General features: G+C 47.8%; 1 protein-coding gene across 1 annotated transcript in view; it reads left to right on the top strand.

Annotated features, from left to right (window-relative positions):
• Nucleotides 1-1,462: 1,462 nt before the first annotated feature.
• LOC116593606 overlaps nt 1,463-12,336 on the top strand; it is a 56,125-nt gene continuing 45,251 nt past the window's right edge. Inside the window, 5 exon segments of the mRNA XM_032347884.1 lie at nt 1,463-1,700; nt 2,376-2,543; nt 2,826-2,973; nt 3,219-3,332; nt 7,363-7,442. Coding sequence (XP_032203775.1) covers nt 1,463-1,700; nt 2,376-2,543; nt 2,826-2,973; nt 3,219-3,332; nt 7,363-7,442 — 748 coding nt within the window.

The following is a 12,336-nucleotide window of genomic DNA, read 5'->3' as shown; positions in this document are numbered from 1 at the left end:
TATACAATAACTATATAATATTATGCAATATTAGTTGAGTGGTCAAATCAGGAAGAGAGGGAGGTTGTCATTTAATTTAGGATCCCAAGATTAGATCATCCTGGACTATCTTTAGGGGCCTAAATCTGATGATAAGTGTCCTTATAGGAAACACAGAGGAGAGACACTTAGAGAAAGAGGAGAAGACCCTGTGAAGGTGAAGGCAGAGACAGGAACAATGGAGCCCCAAGCCAAGGGACCCATGGAGCCATCAGAACTAGAAGGGGGAGCAAGGGAAGTCTCTCTCCTGGAGTCTTCAGAGGGAATGCAGCCCTGCGGACCTCTGGATTTTGAACTTCTGACTTGCAGAATTCTAAGAGACTAAATTCTCTTGTTTTAAGCAACCCAATGTATGATAATTTGTTACGGCCACCCTAGGAAATGCCTACAGATTTTGGTCCTGGGAAGCCGAGTGCCGCTGTACCAAATGCCCCCAACTGTGGAAGTGGCTTTTGAATTAGGTGATTGGGTGGAAGTTGGGAGAATTTTGAGCTTCACGAGAGATAAAACCTGGACTTTCTGAAGAGACTATTAGTAAAAATATGTACTTTAAAGGCAGCCGGGTGAGGGCTCAGAAGGAAATGAAGAGCACGGGAGAGGAGGTTGTCCTCTCAGAATGCACAGCTCGTCATAAACAGCATGTTATTCAATACGGATGTAACAGACGTGTGTTGAGGGCTGGAAGGAGATGAGGAACGTGTTATTGGGGACTGGAGGTAAGGTGATGCTTGCGCTGTGCCAGCAAAGAACTTGGCTGAATTGTGTCCCGCAGACCTGGGGAAAGTAGAACCTGTCGGTGATGAACTTGAATAATCAGCTGAAATTTCTAAGCAAAGCATGTAAGGTAAGGCAGGTCCCTTCCTGCTGGTTGTATTGAAATGGGAGAAGAAAGAGGTTAAGGTGAAGCAGAAGCCCTTGCTCCTGATGACTCAGGAGAATCTTGGCTTATCCATATGGCAAGGGACGAAAAATGAGTAGTTTCATTGTTGAGGGAGTAGCCTCGACAGACAGAGAGAGAGAGAGGGCCCCGGATGTGGCTGGACAACGTTTTGCTGAAGATCTAAGCAGGACACTGAAGGGTCCACTCAAATACCTCCGCAGAGCCAGGAAAGGACATGTAACAGAGTAGTTAAAGAGCTAAGTGTGCACAGCAACAGGCTGACTCAAGCTCGGGAGGATAGCACAGATCCCGCGGAGATGCCCTTCGCAAGCAGGATCTGAATCCAGAGGCAGTCAGGGACAGTGTGACACGTGACATGAAGTCCAAAAGGTAGGTGTGACAGAGACAACGTAAACAGCCAGAAAGAAACCAGGCAAAAATGTCACCTATGAAACGGGAAAAATATGAGATACCCAGCATGTAGAAAGAGCTCCTGTAAATCCGTAAGAAGATGAAAGTCACCAAAAGAAAAATGGGCAAAGAATGCAAATTGGTGATTCCTGGAAGTGCTGCACATGCCAAGAGAAGTCGTTAAATGTCACGGACAACCAGAAGCATCAAGACAAGAAGTCAGCGAGATGTCCTTTAAACACCACCAAGCTGGGGAAAGTTCCAGAAAGATGGAGCATCCCCGTTGCTGAGCCAGAGCCTGGCTGCGCTTCCCGCGGTGTGAAGGGCCGCAACGCCCCGGGGCCGCCAGCCCTCCTGGCCCAGGAGCGCGGTATGTGGCGGCGGAGGTCAGTGTGAGGGCAGGAGCCCCACACGCGTCTGCGGTCCGAGGGGCCGCGGCGGACAGCCAGGTGCGTGCGTGGTCGAGTCTGTGAACCTGAACGGAACGCATGTGGGACGCGGCGCTCCGAGGCAGGGGCTGCCCGGGATAAGACACGCGCGGCTGAGGGGCCGGAGCAGGAAAGCTGCGGGGCAATCACGGACACGTGCGGCCGCAGACTCCGGCCCGCTGGCTTGCAGCATCGGCTGCCAGCGCCCGCGCACCGCGTCCGCACTAGCCCAAGAAAGTTCCAGAAGCTGCACCGCGTCGGCAGGAGCCCGCGGAGGTGGCGGAAGCCGCATGCCGCACTGCTGGAGAACCTCGCCCCGCCAGCGTTGGTCCGAGCAGAAACCTGCAAGTGCTACAGGAGAGGCCGCTGTTTCTGGGCATTTCTGTAATTTTTACTTAGGAAAGTGCCTTCGTGGGTTCCTTCTGTCATGGAGAAGGGAAGAGCAGGCCTGCGAGTGCAGGGCAGGTATTTACTGTTAGCCTCCCTCCCGGGGGCCCGGAACCGGTCCTGCGACCGCACGGCCGCAGAATATCTGCTCCCGCTTCTCCCGGATGCCGGGAAGACCCCAAGGCGGACAGCCACCGCCTCTGCGAACCAAGCCGCTCGCTTTCCTCTAGCGCGCAGGCGCCGGGAGGAGGTGCCCCCCCCCCCGCTCGCCAGCCCCGCCCCCAGGCCTTACGTCACTGGGCTGAGACCCGCCTTCCAGAAGAGAGCGCCGGTGGCTGACCATGGCAACCGCTGCGGAGTAGTGGGTTCTGGTGGAGATGGTGCAGGCGCTTTACAAGGTGAGCTTGAGCGCTCGAGCGGCTCGCGACCACACAGGGCCTTGCGGGGTGCGACGGGTCCTGGGTGAGGCTGGTTGCGTCGCGCCCCGATCCCGGCGTTTCCGGCTGGAGGGGCTCGCGGGGAGACTCGGGCGGAGCGGGAACCGAGGGTCTCCTTCGGCGCTGGGAGGGAAACAGGAGGGGGGCGCAGGGGCGAGGGTGCTCTTGACGCTCCCGAGCCGGGACGGGTGGCGAGTCGGGGTGGCGAAGCTGCGGTGGGAGAGCTCGGTCCGTCGGCCTCAGGCAACTGGGGAGCTCGGGAGGCGGAGCAGACGGGAGGATGGAACCGAGTGCGGGAGTTTGCTCCTGTCGGCGCGAGGTGTCCCGGAAGCCGAGGGGAGGGCAATATGAAGTCGTCGCCGTTCTCCCCCGTGTGTCCACTTTCTGTCCGGTAAACGTGCCCTTCCTGCGTGTTCTGGACGCGGAGCGCTCGCGTTCCCGAACGGCCGGCCGCTTCAGGTGCGTCGGGCGGCTCGGCAGCAGAACCGCTGTCTGAGAGCGAGCGTTCGCCCCACCAGCGTCCGCGGAGCTCCGCCGCCCGGGCCGGGAGGACTTTCCACACGTTCTGTCCCCGCGGGGTCGGTGCCCACGCGGCTAGAAGTGAAGGGCCCGTAACTTGGGATTGTGTTTACACAGCCTCGTGCGCCGGGTGGCTGTGCTGCGGGACGGCGTCGGTGCGGGGGAGGGCGCCGGGAACGAAAGGCGGGAATTCCTGTGCCAGTGCCCGGAATCCCGGGTTTCCTCGGACAGGTCTGTAAAAGCTGACGTAGCTGCTTGCAGGCAGGGGAGACAGCTGTTCTTCCCTGCGAGACTTCTCAGAACTATTGAAAAACTGTTGACAGAACAGATGTGATGTACGCGATGGCCAGTACGATCCGCATTATAGTAACAGATTTTAGCCATTGTCATGGGACGCCTGGGTGGCTCAGTTGGTTGAGCAGCTGCGTTCGGCTCAGGTCATGATCCCGGCGGCCTGGAATCGAGTCCCGCATCGAGCTCCTTGCTCCACGGGGAGCCTGCTTCTCCCTCTGCCTCTGTCTGCCATTCTGTCTGCCTGTGCTTGCTCTCTCGCCCTCTCTCTCTGATAAATAAATAAAAGAAAATCTTAAAAAAAAAAAAAAAAGCCACTGCCGTGGACGTTTTAAAAAAGTTTAAAAAAAATGAACAATTTCCTGTTCTGTGCTGCTGCTTCCTTTGTGAGGACTGCACAATTGATCAGGAGTGAGGCATTCTCTTGGATGGAACATTACCAGGAAAAGAAGTCGCATTTGTGATTTTGATTAATCCAGTAGACAATCGGTATTTCCGTTTTTCTTACAGTTTCTTTGTAGAGCGAGTTGCTTGCCTACTAGAGTACAAGTGCTGAGAAAAACCAAAAGAATTTTTTTTTTCTTAAAGATTTTATTTACTTGTGAGAGAGCAACCACAAGCAGGGGGAGCATCAGAGGGAGAAGCAGGCTCCCCACTGGGCAAGGACCGCCCCCCACACACACACATACACAGGACCGGATCCCGGGACCCTGGGATCATGACCCCGAGCCAAAAGGAGACACCCAAGTGACTGAGCCATCCATATGTTCTAAGAAAACCAAAAGAATATGTAGACTGGAGTCCTTATTCTTAAATGAATTGTATTCAAGGGAAATCAGTATATTTAAAAATCTTAAACAGAGATTTCCATTCTTGCTCCCAGTTTTGTTACAGTTAGTGTATAGAATTTGAGGGGTCTTACACCCAAAAGAGAAATAATAGTGTGTGGATGTAACATATGTGTGTAGTTAGAAAATTGTATATCGACTTAAAAGTTAACCTATCATATGTTCCATAATAAAACTTTTTAACTGAAAAAGAAAAAAAAATAAAAGTTAACCTATCAGTTTGTCTGCAGTTTTCCTGTCTCCACATTCTGGGTTTTTGTTTTTAACTGCGGTGAATCATCTTCACTTTCTTTTTGTCTAATGTTTGCACATAACTTGTATTTACATTTCTAAATACCTCTTTTAAATGACTTTCCCTGACAGCTTATTGGAGTAAATCACTCTATAGCTGACTGGGGTTTAGTCACTGTGTGGAATCTTCAACACGCACTTAGTGTGTCTAGTTGTACAAAAGACAGAGGTCAGCCCAGCCTTTATCTTAGAAATGTACAGTGGAAAGAAGACCTGGCATGGATAATTTCAGTGAGATGTCTTTATGCCTGTTGACGTGGAACACACTGTGTACTTTTGGGGAACTGCTGTAAGAAAAAAACTCTGCCATTCCTTTAGGCATTTATAAAGTCTTTTTCTCTCATCTGTGTTCAAGAAGGATTTGTTTTATTTTTTTTTAAGATTTTATTTATTTATTTGACAGACAGAGATCACAAGTAGGCAGAGAGGCAGGCAGAAAGAGAGGAGGAAGCAGGCCCCCCTGCTGAGCAGAGAGCCCGATCCCGGACTCGATCCCAGGACCCCGGGATCATGACCTGAGCTGAAGGCGGAGGCTTAACCTACTGAGCCACCCAGGCGCCCTCCAAGAAGGATTTAAAGAGCCTTATCAGGGATATGGAAAATAGAGTAAGATGTGCAAAACACCAAGAATTGTGGAAACTGAATTTCAGATAACTCTCCTAACTCATCCATGGTTCACTGGGGTAGAAGAAGGCTAGCAAAGCTGTGATGTATTGGTTGCTGTCCTTTCCCACCAGTAGAAACGTACATTATCCAACTGATCTGATAGTTGATATTGTTCCACGTCTTGGGCTTCTACATCCGATTTTATTTTAAGAATTAAATTTCTTTCCTATGGAGGTTTTAAAGCTGTGCTATCAGATTTTTTTGTGAAGGAGAAATTGCTGACTGTTAGAAATGGTGAGAGGAATTAGAAATAAAAGGATTTTTGAAAATAAATCTTTAGAAGCAATAGGTTTAAGGTAATGGGAGGCAATATATGAGTGCATCACAATTTATGTGCAGATTTTATAAGTGTTTACTTCATTTCTTTTTCGGTTTTTGATTCATTCTTAGGCTCCTGCTTACCACCTTATTTTGGAAGGCATTCTAATTCTCTGGATAATCAGACTTCTGTTCTCTAAAACGTACAGATTAAAAGAATGATCTGATCTTATAGTCAAGGTAAGAAATTAAATCTTTTATTACTCACTGTATGATTGCAGTTGGTACACCCTTCCAAAAAGTACTTGTGGTGGCTCATCTATATATGTTAAAATATTTTCTGTCATGTAAACAATCAAGGGAAAGGAAATATCAGGGAAGCAGAACGTGGAGAAGCCAGGGGTAAAGTAGCCACCCAGAGGGGCACCCTGCCACAGAATGCTGCACTGTGTTAGGGAAGCAGCAGAGTTAGGAACAGATGGTAGGAGGAAAGCCTGGGCAGTGACAGGATTTCGATGATACGTGCAGAGTGATGTGAGCTGCTCAGGAAGAACACCACTGGTTCTGAAACCTAAACAAAATTTTCCCTGGGTTCTTCATGAAGGAAATTCCGAGTAGGAAACAATCCTCCCACCTCCCCACCCCAAACTGAATTTCTCTGTGGTAAGGGACCCAGCCCAAGCCCAAGCCAGGCAAACCTTAGGAAGCAGAAGTGTCTAGGGGACTGTGGCACTGCCCACGTGGCGTCCCGTTCACCTGAAGGTTGGGGAGGCTTGTGGAAAGAAGCTTGTCCTCTCACTTCAATGGGAGCACCTAGGAATGGCACTCCAGTGCAGGAGGGGAGAGCAGTTCTGACCACACCGTGGTTTCCGTCCCTCGGGCCCTTTCCCTGTCCAGCCCCTGTATCATTGGGCCAGGATGTTCAGAGAGACCCATGACTGTGAGAAAGGTTTTTCCATGAAAATCTCTGCACCTCTGGTTCACAAGGCAGCACTGGGTGCAACATGGAGATGGGTCAGAATTAAGGCAGCAGCGTGATGATCACTTCCCATGCTGTGCTGACTGGCTGCTGCCGTCCTGATCGTTCATATTCCTTGTAGGACAGTCAGGCAGTGTCCCCGAAAGGACATGAAGCATACGGTTCTTAGGGCAAATATATTTGGGAAATCTGCTTAATGCAGAGTAGGGCATGTCTTATCACATGATTTCATGTAGCCTTTACTAGGCTGGTGGATAGTTGAACCTCTCTTTGGAGAGATGCCCTCACCTTGGCCACAGATTCTTCTCCACCATTTTGTTCTGACTGCCTTATGAGATTACCATGTATGGAACACTCTGGATAGCATTGCAGTAAGATTGGGCCATCCGGGGCAGAGGTGCTGTCTCAGCTTTTTCTCTTGGCATTTCAGAACTCGTTATGAATGATCAGGTGGCTGGTTTCTAGCTCAGCTTTGTAAGCGGTTCGTCATTCCTGGTATTTTGAATTTTTGTTTATAAAGCTGGCAGTCCACACATACCTATATTTTTTAAGAGAATGATTAGACATAACTTCAGAGTCGTCCTCTGAAAGCTGAACTTAGCAAGATTTAGTAATCGTGGACATCTTACCCTAAAACCTATGGAAGAAAAAAAAACTGTTTTTAAAGCCTTATTTCTGGCAACATAGATGCAGTGTCCTTCGGTTTTACAGATCTGCAGTCTCTTGAATACAAGGGGATCCTGTGATGCTTCTGACATCTGGCCCCAGGTCACAGGTGGGCAGTGTGCGTGACGTGGCCTCGCGGGCTGCTGTTCAGGAACAGATAAGGAACTTACTGGTTGCTTTTAACAGAAGTGTGGGAACAAAACAGTGACCAGCACCCTGCTGTATTTTGTTTCCTTCTCTCCCGTAGGAAAAGGAAGAATTGATTGAAGAGTGGCAGCCAGAACCTCTTGTTCCTCCCATCTCAAAAGACCATCCTGCTCTCAACTACAACATCGTTTCAGGGTAAAGTGGTTTGCTTCTCGAAGTATGTGTATTTGCTCTCCTGTAGGTATACTTGCCAAAGCATACAGAGTCTTATGTAGTATTTCTAGCGGAAATCAAACAGTGTGAAATCTCCAGAAGCTCAGAAACTGTTTTAGTGCCCAATATATGACTCTTAAGGATGTACGGACAGTTTTATGGTCTCTAGTTTGGGCATTGCAATTTGTCCCTTTCTTCCATTAAAAAAACAAAAACCAAAAACCTTGTTTTGTGAAATTATACATGCTCCTGGTAATTCTTCAAATAGTGAGACAGACTTAAAATGAAAAGCAGTGCTCCTACTTTTTCTCAGCTTCATTGTTTCTGATTTTAGATCTGTTGTAGGTTACCTTCATAACCAGATATGAATAGTGTGCTCACACTTCTGCTTAGTGAGGTAGCTATAGATAGCAGCATTTGACTTTGACAGTTCGAGTTCTGAAACTTGACCTTCCTTGTGCTGCCTCTCTCCCCGCTTGTTGCAAGGTCTGATCTGTCTTTGTGTTTAGTTCTTCTGTTGCTTGTCTTTACTTTACCATGTATGCTTTCTTAAATTAAGAAGTATTTTAAGTTTGTAGGAAATATCTGACCCATGTAAAGCCACCATGCAGGATAAATAGGCATTAACATATTGCTATCTTTATTTCAAATCTACCTTAAGAAAGAAATAAAACGTTCTGGTTATAGCTAAGAAACACCTTCCCATCTACCACTTACTCTTCTCACCCGCAAAGAACAACCATTTTCATGAAATTGGTGGATGTCTTTCACTTAACATTTAAACCTTTTAAAAAAAAATTTCATTTCTTTAGTTTAGAGAGGGAGAGAGAGAGAGCGTGCCCAAGAACAGAGAGGGACAGAGGGAGACAGAGAACCTTCAACGGGTTCCACGCTGAGCACACAGTGTAATGTAGGACTTGAACTCAAGACCCGGCGATCAGGAGCCAAAGTCAAGAGTCGGACACCTGACCAACTGAGCCAGCCAGGTGTTCCTCTATTTATACTTTTAACACGTATCCTTGACGCCATGAAATTATTGAGTATTTTGTCTAAAAATGTGATGCGGCATATTTCTCCGAGTGTGTCCTTCAACTCCTGCGCTGATGGAAGGGAGGTTTGCATTCTTCACTCTGTGCGTTGCTGTGGTCATCCAGAATTTTTATGCATTCTGAACTCGGACTTACTCATCATCAGTGCCATGGTTAAAAAGTCCTTCCCTGCCCCCCCGAGGTCAAATGTGCCTGTGTCAGTACGGTGGTCAGCTGTCCCAGCTTGCATTGACTTGTCCATTGTTTACCTACTGAGTAGAAGTTTCCCTTTTTCTGTATAGTGCCTGCCCTTCTGACAGCTCTGTTTTTGGCTTTGTTTCTCCTCTGCCGGCGTGTCTGTCTCTCCTACAGTAAAGCTGTGTAATATTCTTCATAAAGACTGATTGTCTTGGGGTGCCTGGGTGGCTCAGTGGGTTAAAGCCTCTGCCTTCGGCTCAGGTCATGATCTCAGGGTCCTGGGATCGAGTCCCATATTGGGCTCTCTGCTCAGTGGAGAGCCTGCTTCCCCCTCTCTCTCTGCCTGCTTCTCTGCCTATTTGTGATCTCTGTCTGTCAAATAAATAAATAAAATCTGTAGAAAAAAAATGTAGCTACTTTTCAGTGAACGCACTAGTGCTGTTCATTCAGTACTGGGTTAACCCAAGAGTAAGTGAATTTACTTAACTTGGAGAGTTTTTTTCTTTCAATAATAGCCTTATTGACATAATCCTCAGACCATGAAATTCAGTCTTTTATTTCACCACAATTGAGTGGGTTTTAGTATGTTCACAGATTTGTGCAACCATTGCCACTGTCTCATTTCAGAATTTTTTTTTTTAAGATTTTATTTATTTATTTGACAGACAGAGATCACAAGTAGGCAGAGAGGCAGGCAGAGACAGAGGAGGAAGCAGGCTCCCCACTGAGCAGAGAGCCCGATGTGGGGCTCCATCCCAGGACCTTGAGATCATGAACTGAGCCGAAGGCAGAGGCTTAACCCACTGAGCCACCCAGGCAACCACAGAATATTTTTATCACCCCAGAAAGAAATTGCACACCCACACACACTCACCCCCCCATGCCCCCCGTTTCCCATCTACTTTCCCGTGACACGTACTAATCTACTTATTCTGTGTGTTGGCCTGTTTGGACTTTAAAGGAATCATGCAGTATGGCTCTTTGTGTCTGATTTCTTTCATTTAGCATCACATTTCCAAGGTTTGTCCATGTCATAGTAGCTTGTGTCAGGTTTGTCTGAATAATACAGTATTTTACTCTGAATATATCATACTTTGTACATTCTTCAGTTGATGGGCATTAAGGGTTGTTTCCACCGTAGTATATGAAAGGAAAAAAATTATATGTGTGCATAAACTCCCATGAGTATTTGTGTACTTTTTTTTAAGATTTTATTAGAGAGAGAGTGTGCATGCACAAGCAGGGGATGGGCAGAGGGAGGCAGAGAAGCAACTCCACACTGAGCAGGAAGCTCAGCTGCAGGCACTTAGTCCCAGGACCCCGGGATCAAGACCTGACACAAAAGCAGACAGTTAACCGACTGAGCCACCGTGGCGCCTCCATGTACACATTTCCTCTGCGGACATATGTTTTTATTTCTCCTGAATATACACCTAAGAATGGAATTGTTGAAGTTTGTGGGAACTTACTTTGAGGACCCACCAGTCTGTTTTCCAAAGTGGCTGAATCATTTTCCATTCTCACCAGCAATGCATGAGTCATTTCTCCCTGTCTTGGCCAATGCTGTCTTTCATTGTGACCATCCTGCTAGGTGGGGAGTGAACCCTCCATGGTTGGGATTTCCCAATGATTAATGATGCTGAGCATCTTTTCGTGCCATTTATACGTCTTTTCTGGAGAATAGCCTACTTAAGTCATTTGCCCATTTTCTAATTGGGTTATTGTCTTTTTATCATTGAGTTATAAGAACACTTTGTATATTTTGGATACCAGTCCCTTATCAAAAATACAACATGCAGATATTTTCCCCCATTCTGTGGGTTTGTCGCTTCTCTGACAGTGTGCTTTGAAGCACAAATGTTTCTAATTTTTATGAAGTCTAGAGTTCTTTTTTGTTCTTTTGTTGCTTGTGCTTTTTTATTGGTTTTACAATCCTTCCCTGATTTGAGATTATGCAGGTTTCCTTCTTTGTTTCCAGGAGGAGTGCTCGGCGTCCCATTTTTCATCATGTGGGTTTGTACTTGATTCCTGTTTTCAGCACAGTACCATCCCGCAGCTGTCTGTAGTACTTGAAGTTATACTCAGGCTTTTCCAGGGAGGAAGTTCTGCTGTCTTTCTGCAGAGTAGGAAGGGGATCTGAGCGAGTGGCTGCTGCTTACCAGATTTCCAGCTGCCCTCATGCTCACAGGGAACTGTTCCACGGGGTGAGAGGGGGTCATTTTCCAGGAGCAGCGGCTGAGCTGCTCACTGCTGGCTCACGTGCAGCTTTCTTTCTGGTCTCTGACTTCTCATATACAACCTGTCCATTTGCCAGGAGTTGTCCTTCCCTGCATCCTGGTCATAGTAGCATCAGATAGTTAGACCTTGGAGGCATCTTATGTTCCATTAGAAGGGACCGCAGGTTTTGTTCATTTTACCAGAGGCCACTGGTAGGTCTTCTATTCATAAATAATTCTTAAATACCTGGAATAAGGCTGTTTGATTAGTTTTTAGACGTTGCTGGTTTGTTCTGTTAATGTTTGGGATTCTTGACCTGCATGTTGAAATGTGAGTTTTGTTTCTTCTTTTCCCTTCCTGTTGCTGGTCCAGTTCAGGTATCAGATATAATCGGCCTTGCCCTCCTCTTAGTCATTGTGTGGTAGGCATGCTGACAACACTGACTCCGTCTCTGGCCCTCCAGTTTCATGCCCATGCAGTGACCTCACCAGGGCTCTGTGGTCTGGGCCCCGTGGAGGTTAACGTATGCCCTGACCAGAAGGGGGGAGGCTTGTTCCGATCTTCCCTAAAGAAGACACCGTAGGTAACTGGTCGGGATCACTGGCCTGCAGAAGACCCCAGTTTAGATGACTACCCTGTGACTGTGCCCCCATGCCCTGTGCTACCGAAGAGCCAGGGCAAGGCTCGCCTGGACTAGGCGCAGAGCGGCTTCATGCTCACTGCCCTGCCTGCCTGCCTACCTCAACTCCCCATTGGCAAGTTACCCCACAGCTCTGTTGGCACGATGGGGGCCGGCTTCAGCTTTCAGTCGTGGAGGGGCTGCTCAGCTGGAGGACGCGTTACTGACCCTCCACCTCCCTTTAACACGTCTGTATTCGTCGCACTGTTTGTTGTGTTGAGACTAGATTTTTAGTCCCAAACTCCCTGTCTTCAGTGAGTTCTTCAAACTGAGTGAGTTTTGGTTATTGTCCGTTAGTAATTGTCCATTTCTTCTTACCGTTTCTGAGTGAATTGGCTTGAAGCAGTTTCTCGGGTAGCGTGGACCACACGCCTTTAGTACAGACGTGTATGATGGTGCACGTTTGGGGTCGTGTTTCCCCCGCAGGCAGTGTTTGCTTGGGTCCCGCTTCTCACTCAGCTCTGCCAAAGTCTTGTCTTCTGTCTCGGTGGATGCTCCGTCTTAGTTTCTCCACGTGGGGCCTTGTGGACACAAGTGCTGACCCTGTCCTCTGTTCCAGTTTGGTCGGCGCCCGCACAGGGCAGCGCTGTTGTTTTACACCTTGTCTCCTTTCGTCCTCTCCCCAGGCCCCCACTTGACCGCCCCCTGAAATACTTCCACTGAACTTTCAGTCATCACTTGATGTCCTATATGTCTGAATTACTAAAGTGATGCATTTTATTTTTATTATGCATGTATTGTTAACCTTAAAAAT

This window comes from Mustela erminea, chromosome 6 (genome assembly GCF_009829155.1).
Source record: "Mustela erminea isolate mMusErm1 chromosome 6, mMusErm1.Pri, whole genome shotgun sequence".
NCBI lineage: Eukaryota > Metazoa > Chordata > Mammalia > Carnivora > Mustelidae > Mustela > Mustela erminea.
This window is presented reverse-complemented; position numbering and strand designations above follow the sequence as displayed.